Genomic DNA, 27,144 nt, shown 5'->3' with positions numbered 1-27,144 from the left:
GATGTACATGGTCTGCAACAATGTTTGGGTAAAACCCAGTTTTCCTTAAGAACATAGCCCAGAGCATCACATTGCCTTTACTTGCTTGCCGTTTTCCAGTACTGCATCCTGGTGTCATCTGATCTCAAGAAAGCAACGCACACAAGCAACCACATGATGTAAAATAGACATCATCAGGCCAGGCCACTTTTCTCCATTTCTCTATGGATAGTCCATTGTAGGGGATTAGGATGTGGCTAAGAGTCCTCATACACAGCAAGCTGTGATACTGTGTTGACACATTTCTATAACTAGCATTAACCTTTTCAGCAATCTATCCTACAGTAGCTCCTTTGTGAAATCAGACTAGACAAGCTATTCTTTACTCCTGAAGTACAGCAATTAGCACTAGTAATAAATTAATCAAAATGCCTGTTCACGCTGGTTTTAGGAGTCCAGTCGGTGGTCCTAATCCATTTATGTATGCACACTTACACAGAGAAAGCTGTCAGTCAGTGAGTAGAACCACCTTTCATAAACTATATTACTGTTTTCTCACCAGCTGAAATACATCTTTTACTGGAGGCTTCCTGTTACTTCCAACATAGTCCTGTGAGAGGTCATCATCACTGTCACTTTCACATGAGGATCGGCATTGAGGTCCATGCAGTAAGTCATCTATAAGCATATCTTCTGTCTCAGACCCTTGTCGATTACTCTCAGAGTCCTGATGTGAGACTGTGTAACTTTGAGAACTATAACTTACACCAGATCTGTAGCCCTGTCATGTAACAAAAGACAAATAAATTAAAACTGATCTTATCTGACCTAGCACATTTACTGTATAACATAATCTAATAACCAAAAGGCAAAGTTTAAATTGTATGCCTATTGAACTATTTTATGACGAGGGCTACAACTCTATCATAAAAATATGTATTGCATAAAATACAATAAACTGTATAAGAGATCTCCTGGACTCTCAAAAAAGCAAATCTTCTGGGTGCTGCATCTTCTTTATCTTACACTCAGCTCTCTCTGATTCATACGTTGGGTCACTTACCTTCTGTGATTAATATTTTAAAATGAGTGGTAAGCAGTCCAGCAATACCCAAGCACCGGCGTCCTCATATTCATGAGGTGCAGCAGCCCCTCTCTCAGACGATTGATAATCTTAGGCAGCAGGTTGGGCAGCAGGGATCTCATGAATATCAGGACTCCCGAACACATGTCCTGCTGGAGCTCCTCCACGTTGATTTAAAACTGCCATCAGATGGGGCAGTACAAAACGGTGTCATATTCCCTTTAAGGAGGGTCTAGTCTGATATCTGTATTCTGGAAGAGTGTGGTTTGAGGTATGTTTTTCTTTAGGGGACCTGGTATTTGTATTTATTTTTGGGGTCTGAATGATCTAATATTTTTCAAGGTGGTCTGGGATATTTATTAATTTATGGAGGTCTCTGTTTAGGGGTCCTGGTCTGGGGGTCTTTATTTGTTCATGGTTTGGGATCTGTATTTATTTAGGGGTCTTTATTTGTATAGGCAGTTCGGTGTCTGTATTTATTTAGGCGTCCCAGGAGTTGAACGGACTACAGGAATTTCTGCACTTTTGGTCTATAGTGTGTATTAAGTAGGGTCTACTCTCCAGTCTTGAATTTCTTTAAGGGGCCAAGTTTTTGTACAATGAAGACCTGGTGCTTGCCCTGTATTCATATTGGGGTCAAACTATTTTTGCAAGAGGGTCTAAGATATGTATTTATTTAGGTGATTTCCATTTGTTTAGAGGGCCTGGTCTATGGATCTTCATTTGCTTGGGGACAACAGTATTTATTTAGGGGACCTGGTTTAGAATCTGGATTTATTTAGGGGGTTTACTTTGGGATCTCTATTTGTATAGGCAGTCTGGTGTCTCTATTTGTTTAAGAGTCTTGGGAGTGGAAGTATTGGCACTTCTGGTCTGCAGTTTGTATTAAGGGGGGTCTAGTCTACCGTGTGTATTAAGGAGTCTGGTCTGGGGTAGGTATCTCTTTAAGGGAACCTGGTGTTTTTTTTATTTTGGGAGCCTTGTGTCTGTATTTATTTTTGGATGTGGTTTGTCTGTATTTTACTATGTGAAGCCAAACTATCTGCAAGAAACCCTCGTAGAGCACCACTGCTGAGAAAAAGACGTGTTGAAAAAGTTGCTTTTTGCCAAAGAACACATCGCCTAAAGATAATTGGTGCAACATTTTATGGACAGATGAGAGCAAGATTGTTCTTATTGCGTCTAAAGGCCGCAGACTGTTTGTGAGACGACCCATAAACACTAAATTTAAGCCACAGTACACTATGAAGACTGTTAAACATGGAGGAGCAAACATAATTGTTTGGTGATGTTTCTTATACTCTGGAGTCGGGCCGATTTATTGCATACCAGGCACCATGGACTATTTTTATTATATCAAAATACTGGAAGAGGTCATGTTGCTTTAGCAATAATCCAATTGAGAATTTGTGGAGTGGCATCAAAATGCAGTTTTTGTTACCAAACCCAAGAATGCAGAAGAACTGTGGAATGTAGTGCAGTCAGCTTGAGATAGAATATCTGTTTTCAGGGGTCAGATGTTAGTTGCCTCCATGCCACACAGATGTAAAGCAATTATCAGAAAAAAAAGGTTATACAACTAAATATTAGTTCAGTGATTAACAGAAAAGCTAAATCAACAACAACAAATTTCAGTTTATACTGGAAATATTTGAGTTTGTTACTGAAAATGCAAACACTGCTATTTTTTGGAATAGCCTATTATTCATTTCCCTTCATTCTCAGTTTAAAAATTGATACTTTGTTCATGTTTTAATTGGGAATTGAATGTGCAGTGCTCCCAGTGTTGTGTATATGGAAATAAATGCAATTTTGAGTTAGGGGAGTTTTTTCTCAGTTGTTTTAAACACGTTGCTTTTATTTTGCTTAGAACTTGCGTGTGTTCACATATATATATATATATATATATATATATATATATATACAGTACAGACCAAAAGTTTGGACACCCCTTCTCTTTCAAAGAGTTTTCTTTATTTTCATGACTATGAAAATTGTAGATTCACACTAAAAGCATCAAAACTATGAATTAACACATGTGGAATTATATACATAACAAAAAAGTGTGAAACAACTGAAAATATGTCATATTCTAGGTTCTTCAAAGTAGCCACCTTTTGCTTTGATTACTGCTTTGCACACTCTTGGCATTCTCTTGATGAGCTTCAAGAGGTAGTCACCTGAAATGGTCTTCCAACAGTCTTGAAGGAGTTCCCAGAGATGCTTAGCACTTGTTGGCCCTTTTGCCTTCACTCTGCGGTCCAGCTCACCACAAGCCATCTCGATTGGGTTCAGGTCCGGTGACTGTGGCGGCTAGGTCATCTGGCGCAGCACCCCATCACTCTCCTTCATGGTCAAATAGCCCTTACACAGCCTGGAGGTGTGTTTGGGGTCATTGTCCTGTTGAAAAATAAATGATGGTCCAACTAAACGCAAACCGGATGGAATAGCATGCCGCTGCAAGATGCTGTGGTAGCCATGCTGGTTCAGTATGCCTTCAATTTTGGATAAATCCCCAACAGTGTCACCAGCAAAGCACCCCCACACCATCACACCTCCTCCTCCATGCTTCACGGTGGGAACCAAGCTTATAGAGTCCATCCGTTCACCTTTTCTGCGTCGCACAAAGACACGGTGGTTGGAACCAAAGATCTCAAATTTGGACTCATCAGACCAAAGCACAGATTTCCACTGGTCTAATGTCCATTCCTTGTGTTCTTTAGCCCAAACAAGTCTCTTCTGCTTGTTGCCTGTCCTTAGCAGTGGTTTCCTAGCAGATATTCTACCATGAAGGCCTTATTCCCACAGTGTCCTCTTAACAGTTGTTCTAGAGATGTGTCTGCTGCTAGAACTCTGTGTGGCATTGACCTGGTCTCTAATCTGAGCTGCTGTTAACCTGCGATTTCTGAGGCTGGTGACTCGGATGAACTTATCCTCCGCAGCAGAGGTGACTCTTGGTCTTCCTTTCCTGGGACGGTCCGCATGTGAGCCAGTTTCTTTGTAGCGCTTGATGGTTTTTGTGACTGCATTTGGGGACACTTTCAAAGTTTTCCCAATTTTTCGGACTGACTGACCTTCATTTCTTAAAGTCATGATGGCCACTCGTTTTTCTTTACTTAGCTGCTTTTTTCTTGCCATAAGACAAATTCTAACAGTCTATTCAGTAGCACTATCAGCTGTGTATCCACCTGACTTCTCCACAACGCAACTGATGGTCCCAACCCCATTTATAAGGCAAGAAATCCCACTTTTCTCGCCCATTTTCCTTGGGGGACACAGACCTTGGTATAGCTCAGCTCCCTAGGAGGCGTGACACTAAGTAAAACTGTTAAGCCCCTCCTCCATCAGCTATACCCTCAGCCTGGAGATAGAGGCTACCAGTTTTAGCTTAGTGTCCAAGGAGGCAAGACACTCCCTGCTACTGCAGGGCTGTTTTCTCCTTGTTGTAATTTTTTCTCTAATTTGTTATTTTATTTTTGTTTTTTCCTAGGGATACCAGAGACGCATTGGGCCTCTCTGCTCTCCCGGGGTGAGCTGCGCCAGTGCCAACTATCTGCACTGCTGCCTCCCCCACAGAAGCAATAGGGGATCTGGGCAGCAATGGCTCCCCTACATCCCGCCAGCTAGGGGGTCGCCCGCACGCAAAGCCCCTCTCCCAGCTTCCTGCCACTGCGGTGCCAGTAGCTGAAGGGGCGACCCTGCTGGAAGGAACTGAGGGTGAAGACAGGTAAGATGGCTTTTCCAGCCCATACCCTGTCCCTATTTGCACTGGGTTTGGGGGGGCACCCGTGGTCGTCATTTGAGCGCTCTGTAGATCTCCCCATCTGCGGCTGCTTCCGCTCCCCAATGGCTGATTCCCCACGCTGTTTATAGGGCCCGGATTACTCTCCTGACATCCTTCTCCCTCCCCGCCGCCGCCGCTCCGTGCGTGATCGGGGGGCGGGGCTTAGGCCCGACATCGGCGGTTCGGGCTCGGCGGGGGACATTGTGGCAGAGGAGGCTCGGTAAGGTCACCCACCTGCATATCGCCGCGCACTTGGGCCTGCGGGCCTTGTTCTACGGACAAAGGTTTTCGTTTCTCACGCTCCTGCATAAACCTGAGAGTCACGGCAGCAGGGGGCGTGCTCTTTTTTCGCGCGCGCGCGCGCGTCATTGGGGGCGGAGTTACGTTCTCCTTCACAGGAGACATTCAAGCGTGTAGGGGGCGGAGCTTCTTCCCGCGCCTCTGCTGAGGTTTTTTGCCGCGCTTCCTCACTCCGTTCTGGAAGCTGAGCCACGTGGGAGACTCCTGGTGCATAGATTGCGTTTCTGGGACGCACGCTCTCTGCTGTTGCTGCCTTTCTGCAGCTGTTGATCTGGACTTCACTCCTGACGTTCTTCTGACACTGGTAGGACAGTTAACCCTCTCCTAACCCTCCTGGTCATAGCTGCTGCAACCCCTTGTGGTCTCTGTATCAGGGTACGACCACTTTTTCAACATGTCAGATCCCACGGGTGCCCCCAAACCCTGGTACCATGCCTGTACCGCCTGCAAGGAACTTTTTCCGCGTGGGCAATCTGAGCCGCATTGCCTTGCATGTCAGGCCCCGGTGCAGGGCCCGCTTTCCGCTGCGCCCCCCGGTGCCTCTGAACCCCCTGACTGGGCTAGGTCTCTGTCTCAGGCGGTGGAAAGCCTTACACACGTAGTGGGCCGTCTCGTGGATAGACCGCCTCTCCCGCAGGCTGCCACAATCCCTGTCGCACCCGCTGGGACTACCGTTTCTGCCGCCCCCACTGATTCCCTGCCTCCCAGCGAATCTTCCAGGGCCCGGCATATTCAGAAACGTTCAAGGGTTGAGCGCACATCTTCTCCAGATGCTTCGCTCTCTCCGCCATGCGTGCGAGCTCAGTCAAGTCTATCCTCTCAAAGGGATACGCCTTCTGAGGGAGAACTGGCGGATTCGGACGTGGACATGGACTCAGAGCTTCCGTCCAAATTGGCGTCCGCGGTGGGGCATCTTATCACTAGCATCCGTGATACCTTTCACATACACGATGACCCCCCCAGCTCTGAACAGGCCGGCGTGTCCTTTCTTCGCCCCAGACAGGCCTCCAAGGTCTTTCCCATCCACGCTGATTTTTCTTCTGTGGTGTCCAAGGCTTGGACCCGGCCTAACGTCCGCTTTGTTACACCCAAAAAGCTGGACATTTGTTATCCCTTTCCAGCGGATTCTGTGACCACGTGGACGTCCCCGCCTAAGGTTGATCCTCCCGTGGCTCGCCTGTCCAAAAGCACTACTATTCCTGTACAAGACGGATCTTCCCTCCAGTCTGCTGAGGACCGTCGTACGGAATCCCTCTCCAAGGCAATATTTACTGCCTCTGGTTCGGCCCTTAGACCGGTCTTTGCCTCCGCCTGGGCTGGTAAAGCGGTCTCTGAATGGGGTTTGCAACTGGAACGGGAGTTAGGGTCGGACGTCCCTCTACAGGACCTCCGTTCCTTAGCCCAACTAATTGTCCAGGCCGGAAAATTTGTCTGTGAGGCCTCTCTTGATGCGGGTGCCCTCATTGCCCGTTCCTCTGCCCTGGCAGTTTCTGTCAGGAGGGAACTCTGGCTGAAGGTTTGGGCGGCGGACGCCGCTTCCAAACGCTCTTTGGCTGGCCTACCATTCACGGGTTCCCGCTTGTTCGGAACCCGTCTGGACGAACTTATATCTGAGGCCACGGGTGGGAAGAGTACTCACCTCCCCCAGTCCAGGCCGAGGGGCGCCCCCCGTGGTCGCGCTGGTTCGTCCCGTTTTCGGTCCTTTCGCAAGCCCACCGGGTCTAGACCCGCGGCCGGTTCTTCTTCCTCTGGCCCAGCCCAGGATAGACGCAAGAAGCCGTTTTTTCGGACGCAATCTACCTGGCGCAAGCCCCAGCCCACACGGGCTCCCACAGGCCAGCAGCCCTCTGCCTGAAGGTGCGCCCCCACCCACCCGGGTGGGGGGCCGCCTTCTACTGTTCAGGAACGTATGGCGGGCCCACATCTCAGACGCATGGGCGCTCGAGGTTGTATCTTGCGGATACAAGATCGAATTTGCGTCCATTCCGCCAGACCGTTTCTTCCGGTCCCGTCCTCCGCGGGATCCTGTACGAGCGGCCGCCTTCTTCACGGCCATTCGCTCTCTAACGGACAAGGGTGTCGTCGCCCCCGTGCCTCCGACGGAAAGGTTCAGGGGGTTCTACTCGAACCTCTTTGTGGTTCCCAAGAAGGAAGGCTCAGTGCGACCGATCTTGGACCTAAAGCGCCTGAACCGTTTTCTCCGACTGCAGAGATTCCGGATGGAGTCTCTCAGGTCCGCGGTGGCCTCCCTGGAAAGAGGGGATTTCATGGCCTCAATCGACGTTCAAGATGCATATCTCCACGTTCCGGTTGCTCCATGTCATCACCGCTTCCTGCGCTTCGCAGTGGGGGACGATCACTTCCAATTCGTCGCCCTTCCCTTTGGTCTGGCGACGGCTCCTCGAGTATTCACCAAGGTCCTGGCCCCTGTCTTGGCCCTTCTGCGTTCAAGAAGTGTTTTTCTTCTCCCTTACTTGGACGACATCTTGGTCAAGGCACCCTCCTTCTCTCAGGCATCCGGCAGTGTGGGACTCACTCTGGAGACCCTGACGCGGTTCGGTTGGATCATCAACCACCCCAAGTCTTCCCTTACCCCCTCCAGACGGCTGATCTTCCTGGGGATGCTCCTGGATACGGAGTTGGCGGAGGTCCGCCTCCCGTCGGACAAGCGTCTGGCCCTTTGCGGGTCTGTTCGCAGTCTCCTCCGTCATCACCGCCCTTCCCTCAGATCCAGCATGCGGTTGTTGGGGAAGATGGTTGCCTGTTTCGAAGCGGTGCCGTTCGCACAATTCCGATCCCGCACCTTTCAGAGGGCAATTCTGTCGGCCTGGGACAAATCACCGAGGAGTCTGGACAGGACCTTTCTTCTGCCTCCCCTGGCTCGGGCTTCCCTCAGCTGGTGGTTGCATATCCCTCTACGGGGGAGGTCCTTCCTCCCACTGAACTGGCTGGTGATTACCACCGATGCCAGCTTACGGGGGTGGGGGGGGGTTTTCCCTCCCCGGTCCGTCCAGGGCGTTTGGTCTCTATCGGAGTCCAGACTTCCAATCAATATTCTGGAACTGAGGGCGATTCTTCTGTCCCTCAGACACTGGACCCATCTACTGAGGGGCCACCCTGTTCGGATCCAATCGGACAATGCCACGGCTGTGGCATACATAAACCATCAGGGAGGCACTCGCAGCGCTGCTGCGATGCAAGAGGTGGCCCTCATTCTCCTCTGGGCGGAGGCGCACGTGCCGGCCTTATCCGCGATTTACATCCCGGGGGTGGACAACTGGGCGGCGGATTTCCTGAGCCGGTCCACCATCGACCCGGGAGAATGGTCCCTGCACCCAGAGGTGTTCGAAGCCCTTTGTCTTCGCTGGGGTCGCCCCGACGTGGACCTCATGGCTTCCAAATTCAACCACAAGGTCCCCCGATACCTGGCCAGGGCACGGGACCCGAAGGCGTACGGCGCCGACGCGCTCGTCCTTCCGTGGCGCGAATTCTCCCTTCTGTACGTCTTTCCTCCTTTCCCCCTCCTGCCACGGGTTCTTCGGAGGATCGCGGCAGAGGGCGTTCCCGCGATTCTGATCGCCCCGGATTGGCCCCGCCGGTCTTGGTACGCCGACCTAATGTTGCTGTTGGCAGACGCACCGTGGCCACTGCCCTCCAGGGAAGACCTTCTCTCTCAGGGACCGATCTTCCACGAGCATTTAGGCTCGCTACGTTTGACGGCGTGGCTATTGAGACCGCCGTCTTAACGCGACGGGGTTTCTCCGCGGACGTAGTCCGCACCATGATCCGTGCTCGTAAGCCCGTGTCCTCTAGGATCTACTATCGGGTTTGGAGGTCCTATCTGGGGTTCTGTGAGTCCCGGAGCATCCCACCTCTCCGGTTTTCTCTTCCCACGATCCTGTCCTTCCTCCAGTCGGGTCTGGACCTGGGGCTGAGCCTCAGTTCTCTGAAGGGACAGATTTCGGCGCTGTCTATTCTTCTCCAGCGTCCCCTGGCCCCTCTGGGGCCAATTAAGACCTTCTTACAAGGGGTGGCTCACTCTGTACCGCCGTACCGCCCTCCAGTTCCATCCTGGGACCTGAATGTGGTGCTCTCGGCGCTCCAATCAGCCCCCTTCGAGCCTTTACGGGAGGTCTCCCCTCGCCTTCTGTCCTGCAAGGTCATCTTTCTTGTGGCCATCACATCTCTCCGACGGGTGTCGGAGTTAGCGGCTCTTTCTTGCTCCGAACCTTTCCTGATCTTCCACCAGGATAAGGTTGTGCTTCGGCCTGTCCCGTCCTTCCTGCCAAAGGTGGTCTCCGCCTTTCACATCAATGAGGACATCGTCCTTCCGTCGCTCTGTCCCTCTCCTTCCCACCCCAGAGAACGGGAACTGCACCGTCTGGATGTGGTCAGGGCGTTGAAGATTTACCTGGAGGTCACCGGATCCTTTCGGCGCACGGACTCCCTGTTTGTGGTTCCGGAGGGTTCGCGCAAGGGTTTGGCGGTCTCCAAGGTGGCTATTGCCCGTTTCATTAAACTGGCGGTGTCTGAGGCTTATCGAGCCAAGGGTAGAGCTCCGCCTTTCAGCGTCACTGCTCATTCCACCAGAGCAGTCGGGGCTTCCTGGGCGCAGAGGCATCGGGCCTCGGCTGAACAGTTGTGCAAAGCAGCCACTTGGTCCTCTCTGCACACTTTCACAAGGTTCTATAGAGTGCATACGCATGCATCAGCGGATGCTGCTTTGGGCCGCCTGGTTTTGCAGGCAGCGGTTTCCTGATGCTCCGGTGGTGGTCCGCCTTGGGTTTGTGGTCCCTCCCTTCTTGGACTGCTTTTGAACGTCCCAAGGTCTGTGTCCCCCAAGGAAAATGGGCGAGAAAAGGAGATTTTTGTATAACTTACCAGTTAAATCTCTTTCTCGCTCTTCCTTGGGGGACACAGCACCCACCCTTCTGTGTTTGGTTACGGGGTTATGGTCTGGCGCCCCGTTGGGTTGCTGGCTGGTTGTTTCCATTGTTGGTTGTTATCCTTTCACTACTTGGACACGCAACTGGTAGCCTCTATCTCCAGGCTGAGGGTATAGCTGATGGAGGAGGGGCTTAACAGTTTTACTTAGTGTCACGCCTCCTAGGGAGCTGAGCTATACCAAGGTCTGTGTCCCCCAAGGAAGAGCGAGAAAGAGATTTAACTGGTAAGTTATACAAAAATCTCCTTATTAAACCTGACAGGGCACACCTGTGAAGTGAAAACCATTTCAGGTGACTACCTCTTGAAGCTCATCAAGAGAATGTCAAGAGTGTGCAAAGCAGTAATCAAAGCAAAAGGTGGCTACTTTGAAGAACCTAGAATATGACATATTTTCAGTTGTTTCACACTTTTTTGTTATGTATATAATTCCACATGTGTTAATTCATAGTTTTGATGCCTTCAGTGTGAATCTACAATTTTCATAGTCATGAAAATAAAGAAAACTCTTTGAATGAGAAGGTGTGTCAAAACTTTTGGTCTGTACTGTATATATTGTGGTAAAGTGTACAGTAAAGTCCTGGAAGGGGTATATATCCCACCCAGGTTCCTCAACTGGGTGAGGTAAGTAAAATCCAGGAAGATGTTGCTGGCTTCTTCAGCAAACATAGTCCACCCCCATTCCAGAGCATGTTTTCCCCTAGCCCAGGGGTAGGCAACCTCCGGATCCCAGCTGTTGTAAAACTACAATTCCCAGCATGCTCCATTCATTTCTATGAGAGTTCTTAGAAGAGCAGAGCAAGTATGCATACTGGGAGTTGTAGTTTCACAACAGATGGGAGACGGAGGTTGCCTACCCCTGCCCTAGCCTGAGGGATCCCCAGGTGTAGTCTACGTGGGATCGTTATGCGGAAATAAAAGCACATCCAAGGCTGTCAGTCTAGAAAGGAGTTATGCCTGAAAAAAACCTAGGAAGCTGGCTGCCTTGCTGGCTACTAACACTATGAGAAGGAAAGAAATCGAGTAAATGGAAGGGGTATTAGGAAGATGGGATAGGGGGGAGAAGAGAAGAAAAGAAAAAAAAGTAACTAAAAATAGGTGGGAAGAACAAGAAAGCGAGATGAGCACCAGAGGAGAACTAAATGATCCTAGGAGGGAATCAAGTGATAGGAAAAAAGTGAAAGGACAGAAACAATTGAAAAGTGTACCGCACATGTGAGAAGAACAGAATGGGTGGGGCGCCAAAGCTGATAGCAGATGGACAAGGAGGAAGGAATGGGTGATGGTATGACTCTATAGTGAAAAGTGGCTGAGATGGTAGATATGCCAAAGTCTTGATGGAAAAAGTAACACCGCAAATAATTAACAAGGCGTATAGGACATACCATAAAACTAAGCAATAATACCAGATCATGGTGGAAGTAAATATATGGAATATTATATGGTATTAAATAATATAAGCATTATATTAAAATAAAGGAAAACCCGTTGAGTCCAGGGACTTACTTCACCAGGTAGGAGGTGGACTGGATAAACTCAAGACACCTGTCTCCCTAGCCTCCACTTTGCTTTGAAGGTTGTTTAGCCCTGAGTACAACATCAGGTGAGAACCTTTTCACCCGGATCTTCTCTACGTACCCAACGGTCCTCCCTATGATGCGCTATCCTTTCTCTCTTTTGTGAAGTGCATTATCAAATACTTGCTTGTCATCCTTATCATGTTTACCATAAGGCCTCAGAGGCTATCTATCATTCGCTGCCGTTTGCTGGGGAAGTCCACAGTGCTTGATGTGATAAATAGCCTAACAGTTGAAAAACAGATGACTTACTGTACCTGGCTCATGAAAGATTCTTCCCCTGTGTCCACAGAACTATCAGATTCCTGGACACATTGGTTATTTTTTAACACTCTATGTTTTTCCTGCAAGAAAATGAAAGGTTGTTATCATCATAGTGCAACAGCGGTTATTGACTACCTGCAAAATATGTTAGTTGGTCAAAACACCCATTTGCGTGATGTAATATGGAGCAGCAGATCAATGTGCAATTGTAACAGCTAAAGGAAGGAAAAAGAGAACCAAAACAATTCAATCTAGGTACTAAAAAAAAAAAAATCAATGGTTCTATAAAATCTAAACAGATGAGGCCAATTTCACACAACAAGCTCTAGAACTTGTACCTATGATAGAAAACAGGGGTACTTTGACCTTTGTCCAACCACTGGCTGCCATGTCCAGATGGACTATAAATAGAGAGGAGGGCACGTATACGGACGTTATGAACAGCTGAGCAAGCCAAGTTGGAAATACCCCAATAAAGAGGATATTTAACCTCTCCTGGCATGTCTGTTTTAGTAACTATTTGCAATAACAATTCCAGGGCATCTATTCTTATGGCTCTATCATGTGCCATTTCTATATTATGCTTGATAGAAGTTATGACAGCAGTTTGCATTGAAGATCGAGGTGAGTGTTACTAGTAGGAGATCAAAATGTATTTGTGCCACAAAGGCAAAATTCTAATCGCTCGAGGTCGGACGAGACTTTGGTGAATTAATTCAGTATTCCCATATGCTTTTTAAAAACATTTTAAATTAGGAATACAAAGGTACCATCCCGACTTTGGATTTTTATTTAAAAAAAAAATTAAAGCTGCACATAGGAATACCGAATTAATTCACCAAAGTCTCGCAATACTTTGAGCCATACAAATGTTGCCTACTTGCAGCCCATACATTTTAATGCTGTATGGAGACAGCATTAAAATCGAGATTTTTGAAAGAATCAACTTTGCTGAAGACCGGTCAGAATCTATGAACCAAACAGAAGTTGGCACACAGGCTGACAAGCAGATTATAGCACTTTTGCAGGATACAGCAAACTACTAAATCTATTGCTCAGCAGAGAATGAGACAAACAGCACAGCATATATAGGAGAAGCTGAAATAGCCTACCAGCTGCACACAGGACCCAAGGAGGGTTTAACCCTAGCAGTATGTAGAATGAAATGAGGTTCAAGGAAAAAAAATCCCAAAGACACACACAGGACACCGACACCTGAGCCCGCTGCTGGAGTGGTGGAACTGTGACAGATACAGAGTGAGTGAAGTTGACCCTGTGCCCTCCTGAAGTGGTGGGCACAGACTGCCAATGTAACAACAGACATTTCAGGAGATGTAACATGTCCTCTTTAAGATAGAGAGGAGGGGGCTGTCCTCCAGCAGATCACTAGACAAATGTTCTGAAAAGGTGAGTTGTATACTGCGCTTTCACTTTAAATGCAGAAAAGCAACCTAATATGTGATTTATATGCTTGACCAATCATCTTTGCTTATCATATAAAATATGGTGAACTATCATTACAGTCCAGAAAGCATCTTGCTCATTTCAATATTTGTTTGCACAGTAATTATAGAGCCATCATTATTTAAACAGGCATAAATTACTTGCACATTTCAATTTCCTAAGGGAAGAAACATATTAATTTTTACGACATACCCGTTTGGTTCATCGGCTACTTAAAGGGTGATTGAACCTTCGTCACAAAGCAGATTGCACATGGAAGAGATTTTCACAGTGCACGCTATATTTTAGTAGTTAATGGAGGCATGTAGTTAATATTCTTTGCAATACTGAATAACCAATGCTAATAGCTTGATAGTATCAGTTTTATCGTCTATAAAAGGGCTATCTACTGCATCTTAATGCATAGCTATGGGTTCTCTATGGCAACATACAATAAATACTACTGCATTAAAAATGTGCTCATCATCAATGAGTCCATTCACACGTCCGCAACTTGGGTCCGGATCCGTTCCGCAATTTTGCGGAACAGGTGTGGACCCATTCATTTTCAATGGGGCTGGAACAGATGCGGACAGAACACTATGTGCTGTCCCCATTTCCGGATCCGCACTTCCGGATCTGCAATTCTGTTCCCGAAAAAAATAGAACATGTCCTGCAAATGCAGAACACACATTGTCGGTGTCCGTGTTTTGCGGAACTGCAATTTTCGGACCGCAAAACAGCGACGGACGTGTGAATGGACCCTAATAGAGATTATGTTACCATTTCTGCCTACTTATGTAAGCCATAGAAAATGCCATTTGCAGTGGACATCAACCAGGGACATTTTGGGGGGTATTTAAAACTGAAAACCATAAATTTAGCTTTAGGCCTCATGCACACGACAGTTTTTTTTCACGGTCCGCAAAAACAGGGTCCGTGGGTCCGTGATCCGTGACCGTTTTTTCGTCCGTGGGTCTTCCTTGATTTTTGGAGGATCCACGGACATGAAAAAAATGTCGTTTTGGCGTCCACCTGGCCGTGCGGAGCCAAACAGATCCGTCCTGAATTACAATGCAAGTCAATGGGGACGGATCCGTTTGAAGTTGACACAATATGGTGCAATTGCAAACGGATCCGTCCCCATTGACTTTCAATGTAAAGTCAGGAGTCCCTTTACTTTCACACTTGTGTTCATAATGCAGACGGTGGCTCCGTTCAGAGCGGATCCGTCTGCATTATATTGTTAAAACATTTCTAAGTGTGAAAGTAGCCTCAGACGGATCCGTCCAGACTTTACATTGAAAGTCAATGGGGGACGGATCCGTTTGAAAATTGAGCCACAGTGTGTCATCTTCAAACGGATCCGTCCCCATTGACTTACATTATAAGTCTGGACGGATCCGCTTGCCTCCGCACGGCCAGGCGGACACCCGAACATAACTTGAAGCGTCCCCATCACCATGGGAACGCCTCTACGTTAGAATATACTGTCGGATATGAGCTACATCGTGAAACTCATTTCCGACAGTATATTCTAACACAGAAGCGTTCCCATGGTGATGGGGACGCTTCAGGTTAGAATACACTGCAAACTTGGTACAAGACTGCCCCCTGCTGCCTGGCACCACCCGATCTCTTACAGGGGTATATGATAGCACAATTAACCTCTTCAGGTGCGGCACCTAAAGGGGTTAATTGTACTATCATATTCTCCTGTAAGAGATCAGGGCTGTCAGGCAGCAGGGGGCAGACCCCCCCTCCCCAGTTTGAATATCGTTGGTGGCACAGTGTGCGCCTACCATCGCCCCCCCCCTTCCTCCCTCTATAGTTAAAAATCGTTGGTGGCACAGTGTGCGCCCACCATCGGCCCCCCTTTCTCTATAGTAGTAACAACCATTGGTGGCAGTGTGCGGCCTCCCATTCCCCCCCCCCATCATTGGTGGCAGCGGAGTTCCGATCGGAGTCCCAGTTTAATCGCTGGGGCTCCGATCGGTAACCATGGCAACCAGGAAGCTACTGCATCCCTGGTTGCCATGGTTACTTAGCAATAGTACAATTGTAGAAGATTCATACTTACCTGCTTGCTGCTGCGATGTCTGTGACCGGCCGGGAGCTCCACCTACTGGTAAGTGAAAGGTCTGTGCGGTGCATTGCTAAAGAACTGTCACTTACCAGTAGGAGGAGCTCCCGGCCGGTCACAGACATCGCAGCAGCAAGCAGGTAAGTATGAATCTTCTACAATTGTACTATTGCTAAGTAACCATGGAAACCAGGGATGCAGTAGCTTCCTGGTTGCCATGGTTACCGATCGGAGCCCCAGCGATTAAACTGGGACTCCGATCGGAACTCCGCTGCCACCAATGATCGGGGGGGGGGGGGCAGATGGGAGGCCGCTACACTGCCACCAATGGTTGTTACTACTATAGAGAGAGGGGGGCCGATGGTGGGCGCACACTGTGCCACCAACGATTTTTAACTTTAGAGGGAGGAAGGGGGGGGCGATGGTGGGCACACACTGTGCCACCAACGATTTTTAACTATAGAGGGAGGAAGGGGGGGGCGATGGTGGGCACACACTGTGCCACCAACGATTTTTAACTATAGAGGGAGGAAGGGGGGGGCGATGGTGGGCACACACTGTGCCACCAATGATTTTTAACTATAGAGGGAGGAAGGGGGGGCGATGGTGGGCACACACTGTGCCACCAACGATTTTTAACTATAGAGGGAGGAAGGGGAGGGGGCGATGGTGGGCGCACACTGTGCCACCAACGATATTCAACCTGGGGAGGGGGGGTCTGCCCCCTGCTGCCTGGCAGCCCTGATCTCTTACAGGAGAATATGATAGTACAATTAACCCCTTTAGGTGCCGCACCTGAAGAGGTTAATTGTGCTATCATATCCCCCTGTAAGAGATCGGGTGGTGCCAGGCAGCAGGGGGCAGTCTTGTACCAAGTTTGCAGTGTATTCTAACTAGAAGCGTCCCCATCACCATGGGAACGCTTCTGTGTTAGAATATACTGTCGGAAATGAGTTTTCACGAAGTGAAAACTTAGATCAGAAAAAGCTTTTATGCAGACGGATCTTCGGATCCGTCTGTATGAAAGCAACCTACGGCCACGGATCACGGACACGGATGCCAATCTTGTGTGCATCCGTGTTCTTTCACGGACCCATTGACTTGAATGGGTCCGTGAACCGTTGTCCGTCAAAAAAATAGGACAGGTCATATTTTTTTGACGGACAGGATACACGGATCACGGCCTCGGCTGCAAAACGGTGCATTTTCCGATTTTTCCACGGACCCATTGAAAGTCAATGGGTCCGCGAAAAAAAAAACGGAAAACGGCACAACGGCCACGGATGCACACAACGGTCGTGTGCATGAGGCCTTATTGAAAGGGGTTGTCTTACTTCTACAAGTGGCTTTTATCATGTAGAGATAGTTAATACAAGCCACTTACTAATGTATTGTTATTATCCATATTGATTCCTTTGCTGGCTAGATTAATTTTCCCATTAAATCATATACTGCTTGTATCCATGGTTACGACCACCCTGCAATCCCTTTATTCCTAGATATCTCCACAAGGTTCAAAATATTTTTAATGGGGGGGGAGTTGTTCAATTAAATTAAACCAGTATAAAGCTAACTACACCAAAACACTGGGTAGTGCACCACATTATCTGTGGGTGATTGCGTGATATTAAGCATCAGATATTGAGCATTCATTTCTGTTTATTTCTTTCTCCACACAGTTCAAAATTTTTGGGAGGGGTTGTTCAATATAATTAAACCAGCATAAAGATGATCAGTAGACCAATACACAGGGTATTGCACCATATTATCTGTGAGTGATAACATGATATTAAGCATAGGGCCTCAATCATCAATTTAAATTTATTGATTTCTCCACAAGGTTCCAAATTTTTTATTTGGGGCTACAGTAGGCACGTGTGATGACAAGTCATCAAGTTAGTATACAGAGACCAGCAAGGGACAAGAGAAGTGTTTTCACAGGAGCACCGGGAGAGGTAAGTATGGTGTGTTTTTTTAATTTATATGATGAGCTCCATAGTGAAAGCAGCAATAAAATCCATACAATTTGGTGCAAACTGGTGCCAATTTCCCTGCAGATTGTTGAGGAATTGCTGTAGAAATGTTTCCAATATATTCCAATTTTTTCTGTAAGTAAATTTCTGTCACACTGGGTAATTTGCCTAACTAGCCATTTTTGAAGCAGTTTACATGCAGCATACAAGTATTTATACATATAATATATAATCATTGCTTCTATTTTTTTCTCAGTCCTACTGATATCTCCTCTTATACTTAATCACAAAAAGGCAACAAAAGCCTTAATACTTAACCAAAAAATGAATATGAATAAATATTTGCTAGTGTAAGATTGCAGTCCGTATTATTCGCCCTATAAGACGCGCCATAAGATGCACCCAGACTTTAGAGGAGGAAAAAAAAAAAAATCATCAGATCTCCAATGTTAATCAATGTTCAGTTCAGACCCCCAAACAGACCTCAGATCAGACCCCCAGTTTTAATCAGACCCCAGCTCAGACATCCAATCAGACCCCAGCTCAGACATCCAATCAGACCACCAAACAGACCTCTAATCAGACCCCCAATGTTAACCATACATCAGATCAGGGAAAACAAATTAAATAAAGCAAGCACAAGGAGTGATATATTCACCGATCCCCAGTCCTCAGTAGTATTCGTATTCGCCCCATAAGACCCATAAGGTTTCAGCTTTCTTCACTCTTCACTCAATTTATTTTTATCTTCTCTTCTGAAATAATAGTCATTTAAAACTCTTCATGCAGTGGCCTAAGGTATTTGGCACCGAGAACAGTACTTTCTCTGGCACCCCCCCCCCCTTCAATGGAGTGAATGGGGCTCAGCTCCGATACGAAGCACAGCCGCTATCAAATGGATGCTACTTTGCTTGCTGTCGCTGCTTCAAACATATCATTTTGCCTTCCTTCGCCACATCATTGTGTTATCTAGCAAGACCCAGTGCAGGAGGTCATGGTGATGTCACCGTGATCTCCTGCCTCATAAGCTTCAGGCCTACAAGTCTGAATGGTGGGGATAGGAGCCATAAGCTCCCTTGCCACCTAGTGAACTGCTGCCACCACACAGTCTGGCCTCTAGTCGTCGCTTGCACCGGGGGAAGACCACCCTCCACTCATCCTCTTGGCATGCCACTGCCTATATGTACTCCAAAACGGAAAAAAAATAAAAACTCATCCCACCAAATTCAAGGTCTCATATAGCTAAATCGAAGATGTTATGTGACTTTGGGGGCCTAGCAATTGAGAATGAATTAGTTAGTCCAACTTTATCCAAGAAATTACCTTGCAGTGGCTGAACTTCCCTTTCTTGAAACTAACTATTCATTATAAATGATATCATACAATACTTTTATATGGGATGCAAATAAATTCTAACCTTACACTAGTAGTAAGTTTTTTTTTTTAGCCCCCACACATTTGTATGAGACATACTGAGTTTTAAAAATATGCAATATTTTTAGAGGATTTTTCATCTGTAGTCATCATTAATAATACTTCATTAATAATACTTATGGTTATTCTTTTTAATACATTGCGTCATAGTCTAGTGGCTATAGGTGGCCACCAACATTGTACTATGTCCATGCTGGGTAATTGAGGCTCTGTATCAGGAAAATATCAAACTGATATAAAGTTATAATGAGAAATTAAAGGAGTTATTGTTTGAAGACAACTATTGTTCATATGATCCTTAAGAGTAGTTTCTGTTCTGGAGAACTTGAGCTATCCTTGTATTATTTGGATCTCCATTCATCTAAATAGATGCTATGTAATACTACTGGCTGGTCATGGTTTTTAAGAATTATTGAGTCCGAATCATTACCTAATGTGATATTGGCAAAGGAAGACTCTGTGATTGCATGGAAATAATACAGTTTAAGAGCAGACAAAAGGAGGTATCCTGAATTGATTAGTTGACTGTGAAATAAAGTTAACCTGAGAACTATGATGGACACACGCGTTCCTGTTCCTCCTGGTCAACGTGCATCCATTATCACTTGATGCTCCATCTACGCTCCTCAGAGACGAGAAATCACTCCTTGCATTTATATCTTCCTCGCTTGTCAAATCATCTGACATTCCTTTACTGTCTTGTCTCATTCCACACTAGAGAAACAAGATGAGATGTTAATAGATTGACTCATTACAAGGACGTAAAGCAGCACAAAGGTTTTGCCTGGCATCTCACAAATAAAAATACCTGTAAGTCAATGCAATAAAACATCAAATGTGGATAGCTCAGGTGTTAGTTAATACATTCACTGAACAGAATGTAATTAATATCCAAAATCTCTGGTTATTTAAGAATAGGGTTTTAAAGAAGAGATAATCCCTGTAGCCTGTGATTTCTGTGAATGCTGGAAATGAGGGAATAACTGGAATGAATAATGTATTATCTTGAACAGAATCAGATCATCTATGAGGATTTTATTTAAAGTTTCTGTTATAAGCAGGGCTATTTAATGCAGGTTGGATTTTTGAGGCTCTAAAAAATATATATTATGATATTTAATTAAAATGTAAAAATGTTGCTTTACCTTTGGATTTCTATCATATTAATACGGATACCTAGACAAATTATACACATTGGGGCAGATTTACTAACCCTGCAAGGCTGTCTTTAATATTGATTGGACCCTGGGCAAGAATTTACTTGGGCCCCCTGGATCCCGCCTTCCCACACCCTAGCATGCAATCACGCCCTTCACCACAACACACACAAAAAATAATCCACACACTTCATAGAGTAGTAAACTTTAATAATGATGAGTGGCCACTAAAGGTGTTCCTTGACATTAATGTAAATACTGCCTTTTTTTCTGAAAAGGCATCGTTTACATTAAAAAGCTTGCAGAGACATGCTATAGACACCAGAACTACTACGTTTAGCTGTTGTGGTTCTGGTGACTGTAGTGTCCCTTATTATAGAGAAAAAAGAATAAGCACTAAAGTATCAAATAAAATGGCTGTATAATTATTCAAAAAACTTAAAGAAGCACAACTTCTGACACAAATATATACAGTCGTGGCCAAAAGTTTTGAGAATGACACAAATATTAGTTTCCACAAAGTTTGCTGCTAAACTGCTTTTAGATCTTTGTTTCAGTTGTTTCTGTGATGCAGTGAAATATAATTACACGCACTTCATACGTTTCAAAGGCTTTTATCGACAATTACATGACATTTATGCAAAGAGTCAGTATTTGCAGTGTTGGCCCTTCTTTTTCAGGACCTCTGCAATTTGACTGGGCATGCTCTCAATCAACTTCTGGGCCAATTCCTGACTGATAGCAACCCATTCTTTCATAATCACTTCTTGGAGTTTGTCAGAATTAGTGGGTGTTTGTTTGTCCACCCGCCTCTTGAGGATTGACCACAAGTTCTCAATGGGATTAAGATCTGGGGAGTTTCCAGGCCATGGACCCAAAATGTCAACATTTTGGTCCCCGATCCACTTAGTTATCACTTTTGCCTTATGGCACGGTGCTCCATCGTGCTGGAAAATGCATTGTTCTTAACCAAACAGTTGTTGGATTGTTGGAAGAAGTTGCTGTTGGAGGGTGTTTTGGTACCATTCTTTATTCGTGTTTTGGGAGAAAATTGTGAGTGAGCCCACACCCTTGGATGAGAAGCAACCCCACACATGAATGGTCTCAGGATGCTTTACTGTTGGCATGACACAGGACTGATGGTAGCGCTCACCTTTTCTTCTCCATACAAGCCTTTTTCCTGATGCCCCAAACAATCGGAAAGAGGCTTCATTGGAGAATATGACTTTGCCCCAGTCCTCAGCAATCCATTCACCATATTTTCTTCAGAAGATCAATCTGTCCCTGATGTTTTTTTTTTGAGAGAAGTGGCTTCTTTGCTGCCCTTCTTGACACCAGGCCATCTTCCAAAAGTCTTGGCCTCACTGTGCGTGGAGATGCGCTCACACCTGCCTGCTGCCATTCCTGAGCAAGCTCTGCACTGGTGGCACTACGATCCCGCAGCTAAATCTTCTTTAGGAGATGATCCTGGCGCTTGCTGGACTTTCTTGGATGCCCTGAAGCCTTCTTAACAAGAATTGAACCTCTTTCCTTGAAGTTCTTGATGATCCTATAAATTGTTGATTGAGGTGCAATCTTAGTAACCACAATATCCTTGCCTGTGAAGCCATTTTTATGCAACGCAATGATGGCTGCACGCGTTTCTTTGTAGGTCACCATGGTTAACAATGGAAGAACAATGATTTCAAGCATCACCCTCCTTTTAACAGGTCAAGTCTGCCATTTTAACCCAATCAGCCTGACATAATGATATCCACCCTTGTGCACATCAACATTCTCACCTGAGTTAACAAGACGATTACTGAAATGATCTCAGCAGGTCCTTTAATGACATAGTAACATAGTACATAAGGCCGAAAAAAGACATTTGTCCATCCAGTTCGGCCTGTCATGCTGCAAGTTGATCCAGAGGAAGGCAAAAAAAAACTGTGAGGTAGAAGCCAATTTTCCTCACTTTAGGGGAATAAAAAATTCCTTCCCGACTCCAATCAGGAGTGCAGTGGAAAGTTTTTGGGGGGATTAAGTTAATTTTCATGGCAAAGAAGGACTATGCAATTCATCTGATCACTCTTCATAACATTCTGGAGTATATGCAAATTGCTATTATAAAAACTTAAGCAGCAACTTTTCCAATTTCCAATATTTATGTAATTCTCAAAACTTTTGGCCACGACTGTACTATCGTATTTAGCAGATAACTTTTTTTTTTTTTTTTTTACAGTGTGCAGATAGTACTGTACTACTAAACCCTCCAACCACAGGGTAATACAGCACCACATACCTCTTACATCCAGTCACGTCTCTTTGATGTAGATGTTCTCTTTCATCATTTTCTCTTTTCAGACCTTCAGACCAGACCACCATTTTTCAGCCATTTCTCGTCTCTGCAGTATGAAAAATAAAATCTTAGTTTACTACTTTTCCATCATCCTCCTATCTTCTGGACAAATCATCCTACCACCCCCAATACTGTGCCACTATGCCTCCAATACTATACTGCAGAAACAGATAAACCCCTTGATAATAGTAGTACCATGCAGATAGTGCCCTTCAATAATTATTGGCACACAGTGCCCTAAAATAGCTGTGCCCAGCAAATAGTGCCCCTGACACTAATAGTGTAAACATAAGGTCCCCAAAAATAATTGTGGTAAGATAGGTAGATGCCCTTCATAGTGCCCCAAATAATATGCCAGTAAGAAGTGCCCCATAGATTCCCCCATAGTACCACCCAATAATGTGCCAGTAAGATGTGCCCCCATAGATGTCCCCCAGTAATGTGCAGTAACAAGTGCCCCCCATAGATGCCTCCCAATCATGTGCCTTTAACAAGTGCCCCCATAAATGCCCCCAATCATGTGCCAGTAACAAGTACCCCATAGATGCCCACCAATCATGTGCCAGTAACAAGTACCACCATAGATGCCCCCCAATTATGTGCCAGTAACAAGTACCCCATAGATGCCCTCCAATCATGTGCCAATAACAAGTGCCCCTAATCATGTGCCAGTAAAAAGTGCCCCCATAGATGCCCCCCAATCATGTGCCAGTAACAGGTGCCCCATAGATGCCCACCAATCATGTGCCAGTAACAAGTACCACCATAGATGCCCCCCAATTATGTGCCAGTAACAAGTACCCCCATAGATGCCCTCCAATCATGTGCCAATAACAAGTGCCCCTAATCATGTGCCAGTAAAAAGTCCCCCCATAGATGCCCCCTAATCATGTGCCAATAGCAAGTGCCCCCATAAATACCCCCAATCATGTGCCAGTAACAAGTGCCCCCATAGATGCCTCCCAATCATGTGCCAGTAACAAGTGCCCCCATAGATGCCTCCCAATCATGTGCCAGTAAAAAGTGCCCCATAGATGCCCCAAATCATGTGCCAGTAACAAGTGCCCCCATAGATGCCTCCAATCATGTGCCAGTAACAGATGAGATGCCCCCATAGATGCCCCCCCAATCATGTGCCAGTAGTAGTACCATATCAAAAAAATAAACACTTATACTTACCTCTATCAGGCTGGCAGCGATGTGATGCAGGCCTCTTCTGGCTTGTGTGCCACGCTGTATGGCTCAGGCGGCACAATGACGTCATCGTGCCGCCTGCACCGGCCTCTGATAGGCTGCAGGCCTAGTTCCTGCAGCCTATCAGAGGAAAGGGCAAGGGAGACACCTCTCTCTCCCCTGCCCTGCCGCAGCACTTCCATCTGTATCGCTGTCCTGAGGATGGCGATACAGATGACTATGGAGATTAGCGCTTCCACAATGAAAGAGCTCATCTCCCTGTGCTTTGCTGTCGCCCCCCACGTCACCAATGGCCAAGCGTGGCTCAAGAGGCAGCTGTCTTGGGCCCCCCAGGAGCAACTGGGCCCAGGGCAGCTGCCCCTTTTGCCCTGCATTAAAGACGGCCCTGTAACCCTGTCTAAAATGTAGACAGTGTAAGCTTAGACAAGCAGGCTAAACATAAACCAAATATATCACTGTGGCTCAGGCTGGATGATACATCATTTGGTGCATATTTAAACAATTTTACACCAACTATTGGTTGGCTTTCATTTTACTAAAATTTTGTGCCAAAGTTTGGTGCAATTTTGGCCCATATTGTTGGATTTTAAGCCATGGCCCTCTGCCACTAAGCTATATCCTTTTGGTGAGCTGGGCATGGTGGATCATTCTTTTTTGCTGCATTTGATTCATAAATAATTCTAAAAAAAATTTAGCAATTTATTGGCAATTTAAAGACAGACTTTAGACACAATCACATTAGTAAATGTGGGCCACAGACTTTTCTAAAACTTTGGACAACCCTTTTTGGCATCCCTAAGGTTTTTGGAGGGACTTGACATCTATATAACGTGTATGAAATGCTCGGTGGCCGTTCATTTAGCATGTCATGGACAGAAAGGATTGTGGCATGCCCGATTCTTTATTCTCACAGGAGATAAGCTTCCACCAAAGGCCTTTGGTTGCACCTTTTTTCCCCTTTCCCATTTGAAAACACATGCATGCTCAGCAAAACAGAATTAGCATTGTATGGTTGAATTGATTAAGAATGGCTGTTGGCCTGAATGAGCTTTCAGTCACAATCTATTCAAAGTGTGGACAGCTTTAACAGGCATCTGCCAGCAGATGTACCTACTATATGAAATTGGCTGACCTGTTACATGTGTACTTTGCAGCTAAAGGCATCTGTGTTGGTCCCATGTTCATACGTTCCCGCGTTGCTGAGAAAAAGGAAGTTTCAATATATGTAAATGAGCCTCTAGGAGCAACTGATGTGTTGCCATTACACATAAAGACTCAGCTCTCTCTGCAACTGCCGCACCCTCTGCACTTTGATTGACAAGGCTAGGCAGGTGTGATCACGTTTACGCTTCCTGGCCCTGTCAATCAAAGTGCAGAGGGTGCGGCAGTTGCAGAGAAAGCTGAGCCTCTAGGTGTAACTGCAACGCCCCCTTTGGTCATAGGGGCTCATTTGCATTTATTAAAACATCCTTTTTCTCAGCAATGAGGACACATATCAACATGGGACCGACACAGATGCCTTCAGCTGCCAAGCGCACATGTAACAGGTCGGCCAGTTTCATAGGTACAAATCTGCACAAGTTTTCAGAAGATCTTTTTTCCTGCAAGCTGCTCACAATACCATTCAGATCTAGTATTTAAAAAGTATAGTTTTACCAAAGATTATGTTTCGCTTTAATATAGAGGAGGAACGTGTCTCTGAGACTCTAGGTTGTGGCTTCAGACAGTAGAGTTTGCCTGCTTCTTACCAAATTAATTTACCAGGCAGGGTGTTCTGTATAGGGAAAAATAATATGGATAATAAAAACATTACAGCTGGTACATACCTGCTTCTTCCCTTCATCTGATATATACTTGAATGCTAAGCAACTGGATTCTCGAATGCAGGAATCGGCTTCTCCCCATCCAGTAATCTCACTGTGCGGGTCACAGTAAGACGAGGAGGTTTTCTTGGGAAGAACTTTCCTATTAATACTAAGTGAAATACAGAATATATTCGTTATTTGATTTAGTCAATAACCTGGAACCAAATATTTTATGTAAAGTATAGCCTGAATAATATTTACCAAAATGTTGCTTCTATGGCAAGTTTTAGGTCATTTATGGCTATGTATTGAATGCACACTGTGATAATGCAGTATGAAGATTTGTATTCCACCTTGCATTAGTACGTGGCTTATAAATACCTCTACCCTGTTATCATTATGGACAAATCGAGGGTTAATAATCTGAAAGAACTAATGAAAATGTACAATTGTATTTATTTATTCAATGTTATGTTGCCACACATGATATGTGGCCCTAGGATCAAGTCTATATTGCCTACAGAGTAGCTATAGGTGGTGCAGAGGTAACAGTCACACCCAGGCCCTAGGGCTACTTTCACACCTGCGTTCGGTGCGGAGCCGTCTTGTATCTGCACAGATGGATCGGCACCGATAATGCAAATGCTTGTATCCGTTTAAAACTGATCTGTTTGCATTAGTCATTCAAAAAAGAAGTCTAAATCAAAACGGATCCTTCTTGACTTACATTGAAAGCCAATGGGGGACGGATCCGTTTTCAATTGCACCATATTGTGTCAGTGAAAACGGATCCGTCCCTATTGACTTACATTGCAAGTCAGGACGGATCCGTTTGGCTCCGCATCGTCAGGCGGACACCAAAACGCTGCAAGCTGCATTTTTAGTGTCCGCCTCAAAAGTGGAACGGAGACCAAACGCTGCCAAATTGATGCATTCTGAACGGATCCTTATCCATTCAGAATGCATTGGGGCTGAACTGATCCGTTTTGGGCCGATTGTGAGAACCCTGAAACGGATCTCACAAGTGGACCCAGAAACGCCAGTGTGAAAGTAGCCTTAGACACCTCTGTGACATAAGACACCAGTATTCCATATGGCACATGGTATGTAGGAGCCCTATTACAGATTTTGCATTGGAGCCCAGGATCGCCAGGTTACTCCTCTGACTGGCCCATGTAGAAAAACTGACATGTGAATTGCACCATTTCTTTAACGGGTCTGAGTGCTGTGTCGGTCCAGAGGGCACATGAACGGAAAAGGTTTTCCTCTGAATTAAGCCTAATAGGTAGGCAAAATCCCAAAGCCTTTCAGGTCCATGTAACTTACAGCTGCTGTCGTCAATTATTATTAAAACTCTCCATTTAAAATATCAGTAGAAACCTTCTACATTGCCCTTACTCTAGAATGCTGCAAAAATGCCCATTACTTGTACTGGAAATTATTGTTGGGCTATTGCTGGTGAATTTTTTTTTACTTGTTTTAACTGATATATTACATTTCTTATATCTGAAAATATAGTATACTGTATAGCCATGGCTCCCAGCCCTATGCAAGAAGAATATATGGGTCGTTGTTTTCCACCTGCCACAAGGGGATGATGACAGGGGGGTGTTAGTCATAGACCACATAGGTCACAGAACCGAAAAGTCCTCATGCAGCTAACAGCATATATCCAATAGCAATAAAAGAACTAGCCGCTAAGTGCAACATAAGCTCGATGCCGTTTACCGCATACACTTTAACAGCGCCACATATAATATGATGCCATACAATATCAATGGTGT

The 27,144-nt window shown here is 45.8% G+C and overlaps 1 protein-coding gene across 3 annotated transcripts in view; it reads right to left on the bottom strand.

The window, feature by feature from the left end:
• Positions 1-27,144, bottom strand: part of PHTF1 (putative homeodomain transcription factor 1) — a 272,612-nt gene that overhangs the window by 90,051 nt on the left and 155,417 nt on the right. For all 3 annotated transcript variants that reach the window (XM_044283480.1, XM_044283481.1, XM_044283482.1), the window contains 4 exons: positions 25,382-25,529; positions 19,410-19,580; positions 11,926-12,012; positions 539-760 (listed from right to left, as the gene is read on the bottom strand). In XM_044283480.1, coding sequence (XP_044139415.1) covers positions 539-760; positions 11,926-12,012; positions 19,410-19,580; positions 25,382-25,529 — 628 coding nt within the window. The remainder of the gene's footprint in view (positions 1-538; positions 761-11,925; positions 12,013-19,409; positions 19,581-25,381; positions 25,530-27,144) is intronic.

This window comes from Bufo gargarizans, chromosome 3 (genome assembly GCF_014858855.1).
Source record: "Bufo gargarizans isolate SCDJY-AF-19 chromosome 3, ASM1485885v1, whole genome shotgun sequence".
In the NCBI taxonomy this organism is placed as follows: domain Eukaryota; kingdom Metazoa; phylum Chordata; class Amphibia; order Anura; family Bufonidae; genus Bufo; species Bufo gargarizans.
The sequence above is the reverse complement of the archived record's forward strand: the minus strand, read 5'-3'. Positions and strand labels throughout refer to the sequence as shown.